The 15,077-nt window shown below is 46.4% G+C and overlaps 1 protein-coding gene across 5 annotated transcripts; it reads right to left on the reverse strand.

Annotated features, from left to right (window-relative positions):
• Positions 1-4,599: 4,599 nt before the first annotated feature.
• On the reverse strand, positions 4,600-15,054 carry MBD3L1 (methyl-CpG binding domain protein 3 like 1). 5 transcript variants are annotated; one of them, XM_017952167.2, is made up of 3 exons: positions 14,941-15,054; positions 6,926-7,013; positions 4,600-5,261 (listed from the first exon to the last, which is right to left on the reverse strand). In XM_017952167.2, exon 3 carries the CDS (start codon positions 5,238-5,240, stop codon positions 4,638-4,640), a length of 603 nt encoding a protein of 200 aa, XP_017807656.1. In that variant the 5' UTR covers positions 5,241-5,261; positions 6,926-7,013; positions 14,941-15,054; the 3' UTR covers positions 4,600-4,637. The 5 variants fall into 5 exon arrangements, with proteins under 5 accessions (XP_017807656.1, XP_017807655.1, XP_017807654.1 ...); XM_017952166.3 differs by lacking the exon at positions 14,941-15,054 and adding an exon at positions 8,199-8,451 and having other exon boundaries at positions 6,926-7,010; XM_017952165.3 differs by lacking the exon at positions 14,941-15,054 and adding an exon at positions 8,199-8,451.
• Between the last annotated feature and the right edge of the window lie 23 nt (positions 15,055-15,077).

The raw sequence follows: 15,077 nt of genomic DNA on the forward strand, positions 1-15,077 counted from the left end.
TTGGTGAAACCCTGTCTCTACTAAAAATACAATAATTAGCCAGGCGTGGTGGTGCACGCCTGTAATGCCAGCTACTTGGGAGGCTGAGGCACGAGAATCACTTGAACCCAGGAAGCGGAGGTTGCAGTGAGCCAAGATCATGCCACTGCACTCCAGCCTGGGCGACAGAGCAAGACTCTGTCTCAAAAAAAGAAAAAAAAAAAAGTACCTGGCCGGGCTCGGTGGCTCACGCCTGTAATCCTAACACTATGGAAGGCCTAGGCAGGCAGGTTGCTTGAGCCCAGGAGTTCGAGACCAGCCTGGGAAACATGGCAAAATGCTGTCTCTACAAAAGATTTTTTAAAATAGGCATGGTGGTGCGTGCCTATAGTCCCATCTACCCAGGAGGCAGAGGTGGGAGGATCAACTGAGCCTGGGAGGTCGAGGCTGCAGTGAACTGTGATGGCACCACTGCACTCCAGCCTGGATGACAGAGAGAGAGCCTGTCTCAAAAAAAAAAAAAAAAAAGAGAGAGAAAAGAAAGAAAGAAAATACCTGAGACTGGGTCATTTTTAAAGAAAAGAGGTTTAATTGGCCCACAGTTCTGCGGGCTGTACAGAAAGCATGATGCCAGCATCTGATCAGCTTCTGGGGAGGTCTCAGGAAGCTTCCAATCATGGTGAAGACCAAGGGAGGGCCAGCATGTCACAAGAGAGGGCCAGCATGTCACATGGCCAGAGCAGGAGCAAGAGAGAGTTGGGGGGAGCAAAGGTGCCACACACTTAACCAGATCTCACAAGTACACACTCCCTGCTGCAAAGGCAGCATCAAACCACGAAGGATCTGCCTCTGTGACCTAAGCATCTCCTTCCAGGCTCCACCTCCAACACTGGGGATTACAAGTCAACATCAGATTTGGTGGGAACACATATCCAAAGTGCATTACTGATGACAGGAGACAGGGAAATACTGGGTAGAAGAGGGTGGTTCCCCAGCAAAGACCCCACCCTCAAGCCGGGAGACCCATGGCCCTAAATGGGAACAGGCAATTCCTGTTTTCATGCCTTTTGTCACCTTTTGGCCCACCATGCTCCCCTATCCTGTACCCGTATGAACCCCAAACACCCGGCTCCACAAGCAGAGGAATGGCAGAATGACACAGCAGAGAGAAGAGAAGGAGTATCTGAATGCCAAGAGGAGTTCAGCTGGGGACAGTTGGAGAGCAGACCAGCCACCAGACGGCCAAACTCCAGGGGAAGATCATCTTCCCACTCCATCCCCCTTCCAGCTCCCCATCCATCCCACTGAGAGCCACCTCCCCCATTCAATAAAACCCCGCATTCATCCTTCAAGTCTGTGTGTGACCTGATATTTCCTGGATGCTGGACAAGGACCTGGGTACCAAGAGGGCACTGAGCTGGTTAACACTTAAGCCATCTACAGACAGCAAGGCTAAAGGAGCACACCGTAACACACACACCCCTGGACACTGCCGTGGGGCCAGAGCCCAGGGGCACTCGCCCCGGCTCCTGCACCTGCCTGTCTGTGTGTTCGCCATCCCATAAGGAGTTTCAGTGCACCCAGCAGCCAAACAGATGAGCCACACCCCTGTCTCATGTCCTGCAAAGGAGCTCAGGGAATCCTCTTGTTTCACTGATACAGAAATTGCCTTCGTGGAGGCTGGGCACGGTGGCTCACACCTGTAATCCCAGCACTTTGGGAGACCAAGGCAGGCAGATCACCTGAGGTCAGGAGTTCAAGAACAGCCTGACCAACATGATGAAACTTCATCTCTACTAAAAATACAAAAAATTAGCTGGGTGTGGTGGTGGGTGCCTGTAATCCCAGCTACTCGGGAGGCTGAGGCAGGAGAAACACTTGAACCTGAGAGGTGGAGGTTGCAGTGAGCTAAGATTGCACCACTGCACTCCAGCCTGGGTGACAGAGCAAGAATGCATTTCAAAAAAAAGAAAAGAAAAAAGAAATTGCCATGGTGGAAAATCAACATTCCACTTCAGTGTGAGGTCTCCGTCCTTTGTCACTCAGTACTTGCCCACCCTTGACTCCTATACCAGCCATCACACCCATCCTGTTCCTTTATATTCCCATACCCCCGCCCCCAAGAAACCCTGGCAGTTGCAAGTTTCTCTTCTGCTATTTCATTCTCTGAAACTTGAATGCACCAGAGTTTCCAGATTAGTGTTCCCTGGGTGGCATCTTACCCCTCTCACAGGTCCTCTACGATGGAAAGTAGACCAAGAAGGCATAAACGGGTCAGAAATGGTTCTTTGGGCCAGGCACAGTGGCTCACACTTGTAATCCCAGCATGTTGGGAGACCACGGCAGGAGGATTGCTTGAGGCCAGGAATTAGAGACCAGTCTTGGCAACATAATGCGACCCCCATCTCTACTAAAAGGGAAAAATAGCTGGATGTGGTGGCATGTACCTATAGTCCCAGCTACTAGGGAGGCTGAGGCAGGAAGATCCCTCGAGCCCAGGAGGTTGAGGCTGCAGTATGATCGCACCACTGCACTCCAAGCCTGGGCAACAGAGACCCCATCTCTAAAAAAAAATAGAATGCAGTATCTATATTATGTATAGCTTCCCTAAAAATTTATTATTTTAAAATTTCATCTTTTCTGCTCTGTGCTTCCACGTGGTAATCATCTGAATCCTAGAATGTGGGGATTTTTTTGTTTTTGTTTTGTTTTTTGAGACGGAGTCTCACTCTGTTGCCCTCCGCTCACTGCCACCACCGCCTCCCAGATTCAAGCGATTCTCCTGCCTCAGCCTCCCGAGTAGCTGGGATTACGCCAGGGGGACAGAGTAAGACCCCTGTCTCAAAAAAAGAAAAAAGACAGAGAGACTTTTCAGTGTTATGAAATCTAACAGTGCACCATCGTTCTGCTTATTGAGATTAAGAGTTAAAGTCTATTTGTCTACTTGGCTGATCAAGCTTATTGAATTATTCCAGTGCTTTTTATCATTATTTGCTTTTGTTTGATGGATTTACCAGTTTCTGAGATTGATGTGTTAAAAATGATAGAATACTGGCCAGGCATGGTGGCCCATACCTGTAATCCCAGCATATTGGGAGGCTGAGGTGGGAGGATTGCTTGAGTCTAGGGGTTTGAGACCAGCCTGGACAACAGAATGAGATCGTCTCTGCAAAGAATAGAAAAAAATTAGCCGAGGCCGGGCGTGGTGGCTCAAGCCTGTAATCCCAGCACTCTGGGAGGCCGAGACGGACGGATCACGAGGTCAGGAGATTGAGACCATCCTGGCTAACATGGTGAAATCCCATCTCTACTAAAAAATACAAAAAAAATAGCCAGGCGAGGTGGCGGGCGCCTGTAGTCCCAGCTACTCGGGAGGCTGAGGCAGGAGAATGGCGTAAATCCGGGAGGCAGAGCTTGCAGTGAGCTGAGATCCGGCCACTGCACTCCAGCCTGGGTGACAGAGCGAGATTCCGTCTCAAAAAAAAAAAAAAAAAAATTAGCCAAGTGTAATGGCAAGTGCCTGTAGTCCCAGTTACTCAGGAGGCTGAGGCAGGAGGATCACCTGAGCCCAGGAGTTCAAGACTACAGTGAGGTTTTGTTTGTTTGTGATTTTTTGTTTGTCTGGTTTGTTTTTTGTTTGTTTTGTTTTATGGGTTTGTTTTTTGTTTTTTGTTTTTGAGACAGAGTCTTGCTCTGTTGCCCAGGCTGGAGTGCAGTGGCATGATCTCGGCTCACTGCAACCTCTGGCCTCCTGGGTTCCAGCGACTCCCCTGCCTCAGCCTCCCAAATAATTGGGACTACAGGTGTATATCACCACACCCAGCTAAGTTTTGTATTTTTTGTAGAGACAGGGTTTCACCATGTTGGCCAGGCTGGTCTTGAACTCCTGATCTCAAGCAATCTGCCCATCCCAGCCTCCCAAAGTGCTGGGATTACAGGCTTGAGGCACCATACCTGATCTGCAGTGAGTTATGATGGCACCACCACACTCCAACCTGGACTACATACATACATACATAGTAAATAAATATGAGTATAACATGAAAAAGAAAAATCTCGTTTCCCTGCCCACCTGAAACCCGATCTCTCACCTGAAAAAGAAATTACTGTCTTTAGTCCCCTGTGTCACACAAAGGAGTTTAATTTTTTTGTTTTGTTTTGTTTGTTTTGTTTTTGAAATAGAGTCTCGATCTGTCACCCAGGCTGGAGTGGAGTGCCACGATCTTGGCTCACTGCAGCCTCTGCCTCCCAGGTTCAAGCGATTCTCCTGCCTCAGCCTCCCAAGTAGCTGGCATTACAGGTGCCTGCCACCACATCCAGCTAATTTTTTTATTTTTAGTAGAGACTGCGGTTTCACCATGTTGGCCAGGCTGGTCTTGAACTCCTGGCCACAAGTGATCGCCCGCCTCAGCCTCCCACAGTGCTGGGATTACAGGCATGAGCCACTGCGCCCTGTTCTGAGCTTACTTACTTAGGTGCTCTTAGGTGCTCACCCAGCCTAATTTTTTTTTTTTTCTTTTTTAAGTATTGGCATATTTTAAAGTTTCAAGAGCTTAAAGCAAAAAACAAAAAAAAAACAAACAAACAAACAAAAAAAAACCTCATTGTGAACACTGTAAAGAGATGTTAATAAAGGATTACGCTTTATTTCATCTGCACTATCTTCTCTTTTTTTCATAGCTTTTTTCAGGACAGCCTTCTTGGCCTCTCACTTTCTCCGCCTCATTAGCGAGTCCATCCGCAATCAATGCTATTGCGAGTCGCTCTCTGACTGTCTTCACTTTCCATTCCTGTTTCCTGATATCTTCCTCGGTGACCAGAAATTGTTGGCAGAGGAGCTGCGAGATACCCACTCCCTCTCTGGGAATTATCTCCACCACATCTGAAGAGCAGGCAAGGTGGGGCATGGGGCAGGAGTGCTCCAGACCACCGGCAAGATCCCCCAGCAGAGATCCACCTGTGTAACTAGGGACAAGTTTTTGCAAAGTATTGGCAAGATCCAAAGTGCTTAAAAGTTCCCCTGCGCTGCTGTAAGCCTGCAGTCCTTGCAGTCTCTTCTGCCAGCAGACCTGCTGAGGCTTCTCCAAGCTCTCCTCCCATTGATGGTATCTGACCTCATTGCCAGGATGGGGTGTAATTCTCGTAACTGGACTCTTGAATGTGTAATTGGACATTCTCAGAGGGATTGAGGTGTTCAAGCCAGGCTTTGATTTGCATTGGTTTACACAGTCACGTTGCTTCCTCTGTGAACTCTTGCCCATCACGCTTCTTTTCCTCTTACACTATTAAAATAAATCATGAAATGGGGTGAAATTGATGAATGAAGCCTGTCTTCTCAGGACAAGGATCTCAGCTGTTTTGGACTTTCATCCTTCCTCTCTCCCTCTGGAGATAGGTCTGACCTGCTTCCTGGGACATCATCAGGCAGATTTGAGTCAGCACAGAAAGTTCAAGGTCAAAACTCTCCTTCATCATCCTGCAAACCCCCTCCTTGTTTGAGTACTATTTTATTCTCTTTCTGCCCTTGTCACTCTTAAATGCTCAAGTCCTGATACTCCCTCTCATGATGCACATGGCAGTCTTTTACTAAATCTCAAATCTTGCCTTTTGTTTTGTTTTGTTTTCTTTTCTTTTTGGTCCCACTCCGTCACTCGGGCTGGAGTGCAGCGGTGCAATCACAGCTCACTGCAGCCTTTACCTCCCCAGGCTCAAGTGATCCACCCGCCTGAGCCTCCCGAGTAGCTGGGATTACAGGCGTGCATCACCATGCCTGGCTAATTGTGGTTTTTGTAGAGACGAGGTTTCACCACCTTGTCCAGGCTGGTCTGGAACTCCTGAACTCAATGATCCTCCCACCTCGACCTCCCAAAGTGCTGGGATTACAGGCATGGGCCACCATGCCCAGCCCAAATCCTGTCATTCTTATGCATTACTTGACTATTCATCTGGTTAACAACTGACCTCTTGGTTTGCACAGTTCCTGCAGCTTGTAAGTCAATAATGAAATTATCAACTGCTCTGCTCTTCGAGCCTTAATCCCACACCCCAGACATTTTCAGCAACCCAAACGGCCACGCTCAAAAATAAATAATTCAGGCCCGGCACAGCGGCTTATGCCTGTAATCCCAGCACTTTGGAAGGCCGAGGCAGGCGAATCGCTTGAGGTCAGGAGTTCAAGACCAGCCTGGCCAACATGGTGAAACCCCATCTCTACTAAAAATACAAAAATTAGCTGGGTGTGGTGGTGCGCATCTGTAATCCCAGCTACTCGGGAGGCTGAGACAGGAGAATCGCTTGAACCCAGGAGCTGGAGGTTGCAGTGAGCCAAGATCGCACCACTGCACTCCAGTCTGGGCGACAGAGCGAGACTGTCTCTAAATAAATAAATAAATAAATAAACCAGAAAACTTATTCACTCACTATAAATTTCTGATTTCCAGGATTTTTAATTCAAACACCCATACCATAGATACCTGTTCTTGAAGAACACACCTTGAGGAACAGGGTATCTATGATTTGGATATTTGAATCACTCCAGACCTCCGTATCTTCACCTTCCTCTCTCTCCTCTGATTCCTAGCACTCTTGGATTCTGCAGTCTGTGACCTCAATATTTCCCTTAGAGGCTGGGCGCAGTGGCTCACGCCTGTAATCTCAGCACTTTGGGAGGCCGAGGTGGGTGGATCACTTGAGGCCAGGAGTTCAAGACCAGCCTGGCCAACATGGTGAAACCCCATCCCTACCAAAACAAAAACAAAAAAATTAGCCGGGCATGGTGGTGCACACCTGTAGTCCCAGCTACTCAGGGGGCTGAGGTGGGAGAATCTCTTGAACCCAGGAGGTGGAGGCTGTGGTGAGCGGAGATCACACAGCTGCACTCCAGCCTGAGCACAGAATGAGACCCTATCTAAAAAAAATTCATTTAGATTAATCCAAAATTCCTTACCACTTATCATATCCACCTTGTAAAACTTCAAGCTTGGACGGTCCCTATTATCTGTGACGCCATGGCTACCACCGTCATATGACCACTGCTGAAAAAAGAATCACATGACATGACGTCTTAGTGCCACTGTAAATACAAAATATTCTCCATCAACTGGGAAGAATCCATCATGCATAGAAACTTTATTTTCTGTGTATGCATTGTTATGTTTACCCCTTGATTTTCCCCAAAACCTGTTGCAAAATTTTCTCCGGATTTCTTTTTTCCTCATAGATATTTAATTTTCCTTAATTTACCTGATGGTTCCCAAAGACGTGAGTTGCCAAATCTGCAAATATCCCTGATAAGCATCGAATGTTTCCAAATTTCCTTTAATTGTATTTAAAGAGATTTCCTGCCAGGCATGGTGGTTCACGCATGTAATCCCAGCACTGTGGTAGGCTGAGGCGGGAGGGCCACTTGAACCCGGGAGTTTGAGACCAGTCAGGGCAACATAGGGAGAACCCCATCTCTACTAAAAATTAAAGAGTTAGCTGGGGGTGATGATACACGTCTGAGGTCCTAGTTGAACGAGAGAGGCTGAGCGAGGAGGATAGCTTGAGCCCAGAAGGTCGAGGTTGCAGGGAGCGGCGATCAGGCCACTGCACTCTAGCCTTGGCCAAAGAGCAAGACCCTGTCTCTTAAATAAATAAATATATTTCCTTTATCCACCAAGAGTGATCTGAGCCTCATTCCTTCTTCCTGTTAATTTTATGCTTCCAATATTGCAACGTAACCCTTGTATCATCTTTTTTTTTTTTTTTTTTTTTTTGAGACAGAGTCCCACTCTGTAGCCCAGGCTGGAGTACAGTGGAACGATCTGGGCTCACTGCAACCTCTGCTGCCTGGGTTCAAGCAATTATCTTGCCTCAGCCTCCCAAGTAGCTGGGATTAAAGGCACACATCTATATGCCCAGCTAATTTTTTGGTATTTTTAGTAGAGATGGGGTTTCGCCATGTTGGCGAGAGTGGCCTCGAACTCCTGACCTCATGATCTGCCTGCCTTAACCTCCCAAAGTGCTGGGATTACAGGCGACTCCATATCTTTAACTTCTGTTTTTCTACTGAATCCCTTCTTCGGCATTTAAACATGTTCAAGTTTCTCCTAGCTACACAGACACTCCTCTCCTAAACTTCCTGGGATCCCCTCCTTCACCACTACTCTCTATCCCTTCCCCTTAGCTATGAACCACTGAGAAAAGATCATCTATATCTATGTCTCCTATCTCCTCACCTCCAGCTAACTCCTCAGGCCACTCCAAACTTCTGTTTTCCTTCACCGTTCTATGGCTGCTTCTGTTGCTAACGCCACAATGACCCCTTTGTTGTTAGATTCCAAAGGAATTCTCATTATTCATCTGACATGACTCTTGAAGTGGAAAGCTTTGAAGTATGCTTGGAACAACCTGGACATGTGAATCTTACTTTACAGCTGTGAACCCTAGAAAATCTAAACACGGCCAGGCACGGTGGCTCACACCTGTAATCTCAGCACTTTAGGAGACCGAGGCAGGCAGATCACGAGGTCAGGAGATCGAGACCATCCTGGCTAACACGGTGAAACCCCATCTCTACTAAAAATACAAAATATTAGCCATGATATTAATACAGGTGGATGTGGTGGTGCACACCTATAGTCCCAGCTACTCGGAAGACTGAGGCAGGAGAATGGCGTGAACCTGGGACGCGGATCTTGCAGTGAGCCGAGATCGCGCCACTGCACTCCAGCCCGGGGGAGAGAGTGGGAAACTCTGTCAAAAAAAAAAAAAAAAAAGAAAAGAAAAGAAAAAAAAAAATCTAAATATGGAGCAGGTACAACTGATAACATTCAACTCACAAATTGAGATGTGCCATCAGTGGAAAGTACAAACTGGATTTCTGGAACTCATTACAAAAAAACAAAAATCATTTCAAAGATCTCATGTGGAGTCCTAATAAGTAACCAACAACAAGGAAGGGGCCCCTGGCTGGGGGAGAACAATTGTTCTGAGAGATGGCTAACTGCCAACAACACACTGGTATGACATCCTGTTCCAAAAGACCTCGGTCTGCACGTAGTCCCAGCAACATGACCTTATCTGCACACCTTACATGCACGTGGCCACCTCCAGCACGACCCTATAAAATTCCCTCCAACCTCTTCCTGTTTGCAAACAGCCCCTTCTCTTCTGTGCTGCCTGTTGCATCCTCGCAACCTACCTTCATACCTTCTCTAATAAATCTTTCTTTACCTATGACTGTCTTGGGAAATTATTTTACTGCCCACAACGCCAGCCCCAGCCAGTCACAACGACAACGTCTCAATAATTTTTTTACATTGATTGCATGCACAAATGAGAATTATGTTGGCTACCATGGGTTAAAAGAGACTTTTAGAATTCATTGTGTGTGGCATGCCATCTGTGGCTGAGGTGCTATATTGGTGGCTTACCTAGGAGTTATTACCAGACAGCCTGTGTTCGGTGCATGCTTGGTTGTTGCACAGTTGCATAGCCTTCAAAACATTTAATATCTCTTGTTATTGACTGTCTTTTAAATTATCCCAATGGGTGTGAAGTGATATTTTATGGAAGTTTTGATATTAACTTCCCTAATGATTAAAGAGGCTGAGCATCTTTTCATGTACATATTTGCCATTTGTATATCTTCTTTGTAGAAATGACTATTCAAAGGGCCGGGCTGTGCCCAAGCCTGTAATCCCAGCACTTTGGGGCCGACAGGCAGATCACAAGGTCAGGAGATCGAGACCATCCTGGGCTAACACGTGAAACCCCGCTCTCACTTCAAAAAAAATACAAAATCCAGCTGGGCGAGGTGGCGGCTTCTGCAGTCCCAGCTACTCGGGAGGCTGGGAGGCAGGAGGAATGGCGAACCCCAGGAGGCTTGCAGTGAGCTGAGATCGCACTCACTGTACTCCAGCCTGGGCAGTAGAGCGAGACTGCCTCCAAAAAAAAAAAAAAAAAAAAGACATGACTATTCAAACTCTTTGTTCATTTTTCAGGCTGGGTGCAGGGGCTCATACCTGTAATCCCAGCACTTTGGGAGACCAAAGCGGGAAGATCACTTGAGGTCAGGAGTTCAAGACCAGCCTGGCCAACGTGGCAAAACCCTGTCTCTGCTAAAAATACAAAAATTTTAGCCAGGTGGTGCATGAAAGCACCTGTGGTCCCAGCTACTTGGAAGGCTGAGACGGGAGAATCGCTTGAATCCAGGAGGCAGAGGTTGCAGTGAGCCAAAATGGTGCCACCGCACTCTAGCCTGGGTGACAGAGGAAGACTCCATCTCACCAAAAAAAAAGCTCTTTGTCCACTTTTAATTGGGTATCTTTTTATTGCTGAGTTGCAAGGCTTTGTATATTTTGAATATAAGTCACATATCAGATAAATCATTTGTAAATGTTTTCACCCAGTCCATGGTTGTCTTTTTTCTTGATGGTGTCCTTTGAAGCATCAACGTTTTTTAATGTTAAGTCCAATTTATCTATTTTTTCTTTTGTCACCTGTTTTTGATGTCATATCTAAGAAACAATTGCCTAACCCAAGATCATAAAGTTTGACTCCTATGTTTTCTTCCAAAAAGTTTATAGTTTTAGCTGTTACCTGTAGCTCTATGATCTATTTTGAGCTCACTTTTGTACACGGTATGAAATAGAGGTCCAATTTCTTTCTTTTTTTTTTTTCTTTTTTTTTTTTTTTAGACAGTCTCGCTCTGTTCCCAGGCTGGAGTGCGGTGGCACAATCTCGGCTCACTGCAAACTCCACCTTCTGGGTTCAAGCAATTCTCCTGCCTCAGCCTCCCGAGCAGCTGGGACTACAGGTGCCCGGCACCACACCCAGTTAATTTTTGTATTTTTAGTAGAGACGGGGTTTCACCACGTTGGCCAGGATGGTCTCGATCTCTTGACCTCATGATCTGCCCGCCTCAGCCTCCCAAAGTGCTGGGGTTACAGGCGTTAGCCACCGCGCCCAGGCCAATTTCACTCTTTTGCATATTGGCACCTAGTTGTCCCAGTGCAATTTGTTGAAGAGAACATTCTTTCCACAGTGAACTTTCCTAGTATATTGAATTTTGAACTTGTCCATTTTTGCTTAAACTTCCTTTAGCCATCTGAGAATGATTAGGGATATTTTTGGGAAGTAGTGATCTAACTTTTTTTCTGAAAGGATGGGTGTGTGAAACAATATCATTGAAATTATTTCTTCCTGGCTGATTTTAAATGTTACCACTCCCTTATATAAAATTTCTGTAAATAGTCCATGTCAATTTCTGGACATTCTCCGCTTTTTCAGAATAAACCTTTATTCTAGAATTTAAAAAAAAAAATACTTTGCTACATTTTATTCTGATTTTATATTCTATTTCGTTCTTACTAGACCCCTGGGTTTTAGTTTCTTTCTCACATCCCATGTTAAATTAAAAGCATAAATCATTTGAATACATCACTTTGGGATTACTAGCATATCAAGCTAGAGACATTTATGTGTCATGTACAAATTTTTCCTTATTCTAACACAAAGACGGAACAAGAGACACTGAAGCCTATCTGAGGGTGGAGGGTGGAAGGAGGGCAAGGATCGAAAAACTACCTATCAGGTACTACGCTTATTACCTGGGTGATTAAATAATCTGTATACCAAACCTCCATGACAGGCAGTTCACCTGTATAACAAACATGTACATGTACCCCTGACCCTAAAATTTTTTTTTTTTATAAAAAGTCTCCCAAAAGAAACGTGAAAAAAAAATTGCCTTATTCTAAATAGTCTTTAGTGGAAGTTAGCGTTCCTCTTTGATGCAAGAGTAATTTGTAAAAGATCTTACTTTTATGTGTAAATGGTTTGATGTCTTTAAATTATGTCAGGTATTCCTAGGTGTATTTTCAAATAATACTATTTGATTTTTTGTTGTTTCTTCTTTGGTTTAGTTTAAGAAGGACTCCAATGTGGCCAAATACAGGACACCTAATATGGTGTGGCTGTGTCCCCACCCAAATCTCATCTTGAATTGTAGCTCCCACAATTACCACATGTCATGGGAGGGACCGGGCAGGAGGTAACTGAATCATGGGGACAGGTCTTTCCCATGCTGCTCCCGTGATAGCGAATAAGTCTCATGAGATATGATGGTTTTATAAAGGGGAGTTTCCCCGCAAAGGCTTTCTCTTGTCCGCCACCATATAAGACCGTGCCTTTCGCCTTCCACCATGATTGTGAGGCCTCCCTAGTCACATGGAACTGTGAGGTCCTCAGACACATGTGTGAGCCACATGGTGAAACACCATCTCTACTAGAAATACCAAAAAAATAAAAAATAAATTAGCCAGCATGGAGGCACGTGCCTGTAATCCCAGCTACTCCGGAGGCTGAGGCATGAAAATTGTTTGAACCTAGGAGGCACATGCTGCAGTGAGCCAAAATGGTGCCACTGCACTCCAACCTGGGCAACAGAGTGAGACTCTGTCGCAAAACTAAAAAATTAAAAGAAAGAAAAAACGCCATGGAAAACATTATTGTGACAATTGGCAATTCTGAATATGGATTATGTTATTAGATAACAGCCCCCTGCAGTGTTCAATTCCCTGATTTTGCTAATTACTGTAGTTCTGAAAGAAAAGGTCCTTGTTATTAAGAAATACACCCTGATTTGGTGGTAAATGGGCACAATGTCTGTCACTTACTCTCAAATGGTTAAAAAAAAAATTGTAATGTATGTAAAGAGAGACAGAGTTCATGATAAAGCAAACAGGGTAAAATGTTAACTTTTGGTGACACAGGCACAAAATACACAGATATAAAGGAGTTCTTTATACCATTCTTGCAGCTCTTCTGTAAATTTGGAATCTTATCAAAATAATTTTAAAACAAAACAGAAAAACAAAAAAGAGCTATGTACCATGTCTAAAAACAACCCCAATAAGAATGCCTAACATTTCACTAGAATTAAAATTATCATGGCTTAAGGAAAGAACTACGTCAACAAAAAGCTATACCACTTTCAAAGATGGAAAGAATTAAATGTTCATTCTCCCCCAGTTTAATCTAAATTGAAAAATTCACACAGTTCCAATCAGCAGCTGCTTATCTTCCTGGACATCCATTCATGGCACACCTAACTTTCTGAACAACAGCAGATCACAGCCAGATCTCTGTGAAAATGAGCAGTCACTCATATCTGCAGCTGTTGAAGTTTCCCAGCCAGGACCACCACAGCCCCACAGCCCCACTTCCATCATCAGGGTAAACCCTGTGTACTGAAAGAGGAAAAGGATGTCGTTGGTGGCCTGTCTGCAAGGGCATGGCAAACTGGGGCAGCAGAAAGTCTTCACTGTCTAGCGGAAAGTAAAATTGAAGCTTTGAGCTTCTCAGGAATGAGAGGAGGTGGCCAAGGGGAAGATCACTCAAGACCATTCCCCTCATTTTTTTCCATTTGCACTTACCAGTATCTTTTTTTGTTTTTGGTTTTTGTGGTTTTTTTTTTTTTTGAGGTGGAGTCTTGCTCTTGTCACCCAGGCTGGAGTGCAGTGGCTGCAATCTCGGCTCACTGCAACCTCCACCTCCAGAGTTCAAGCGATTCTCCTGCCTCAGCCACCCGAGTAGCTGGGATTACAAGGAATCCGCCACCATGCCTGGCTAATTTTGTATTTTTAGTAGAGACGGGGTTTCACCATGTTGGCCAAGCTGGTCTCGAACTCCTGACCTCAGGTAATCCGCCCACCTCGGCCTCCCAAAGTGTTGAGATTACAAGCGTGAGCCACCACGCCCAACCAGCACTTACCAGTATCTAACACACCAACATACCATGTATTCTATTTATCACATTCACTGTTCACTCCTCCTGCCCACCCCACAACTAAAATGCACGTTCTCCGACTCGGGCAAGTACGTTTACCTATTTTGTTCAGTCCATATCCATGGTGTATAAAACAGTGACTTGTGTGTGTGTGTAGGGGGGGGAGTAATAGCATTTATTCCATGAATATGACTACAGCATACACACATACACACACATACATGTCCACACTATATCTGGAAAGATAAAGATAAAAATTATGTTTGCCTGTGAGCAGAACTGGAAGACAGTGGTGAGAGAATATTTGACTGACTTTGTACCACTCTTAAGTTTTCCTATATGTATATCTATGACTCAGTCCTCTCCTGCTCCCCAAAACTCTTAGTGTTAAATCACTATGTTCTGCCTTGGGAAAGCAAATTATAGACAAATGTGCATATATAATCTGATTCTATCGGGTTGTATGCACATGGCGAAGTAACTGTATCAAAATCTAGGGATACAAGGAAAGCCCTGCCCCTGAATCTTATCTCCCACAATCCCGGCTCCTGGGCCTATCCCAACCCATCCACATCAGACACCGTTTTATTCATACCCAGATCCCTGCCCCTGGAACTGGTCTCCACCCACTGCCCCATCCCTAGGCCTGGTGCAGCCCACAGTCCCGCCCCCAGAACTGGTCTCCGCAAACAGCCAGCCCCGCCCCCAGGCTTGGTGCCACCCATAGCTCCGCCCCAGAACTGATCTCTGCCAATCAGCACTGCCCTCCAGGGCCGGTACACCCACAGCCTAGTCCCCGCCCCCTGCCTTGCCCGGAACTGATCTCCGCCCACAGCCAGCCCCATTTTCCAGGGCTGGCACCACCACCGCCTGGTTCCCGCTCAGCCCCGCCCAGGAAATGGAGGTCTCCGCCCCTGTAACTGGTCTCTGCTCAGTCACCCCAGCTCTGCAAGCCTTGTACCCGAGAACAGGGCCCCACCCACAGCCCCGCCCCTGGAACTGGTGTCTGCTCAATCAGCCTCGCCCTCCAGGCCTGGTACGGCCGCAGCCGGTTCCCCGCCTTCAGCCCCGCCCCGGAACTAATCTCCGCCCACAATCAGCCTGGCTCCGCCCCCAGGGCCAACCCTGCCCACACTACTGCCGCAGGCCAGGGCCCAACTTTGTGCCCACTAAGCAAACTAGAACACCTCTGCCCGAGGCTGGGGTGCGCGGCCGCCGCTCCCGCCCGCCGCGCCTGCCGCCTAAGCGCCGAACCCCCAACACGCTCGACTCTGCGAGGCTGCCCGTGTGAGCCGGAAGCGGACATGTAGCGCGGCTCTTCCCA

The sequence above is a fragment of the Papio anubis genome, chromosome 20, assembly GCF_008728515.1.
Source record: "Papio anubis isolate 15944 chromosome 20, Panubis1.0, whole genome shotgun sequence".
NCBI lineage: Eukaryota > Metazoa > Chordata > Mammalia > Primates > Cercopithecidae > Papio > Papio anubis.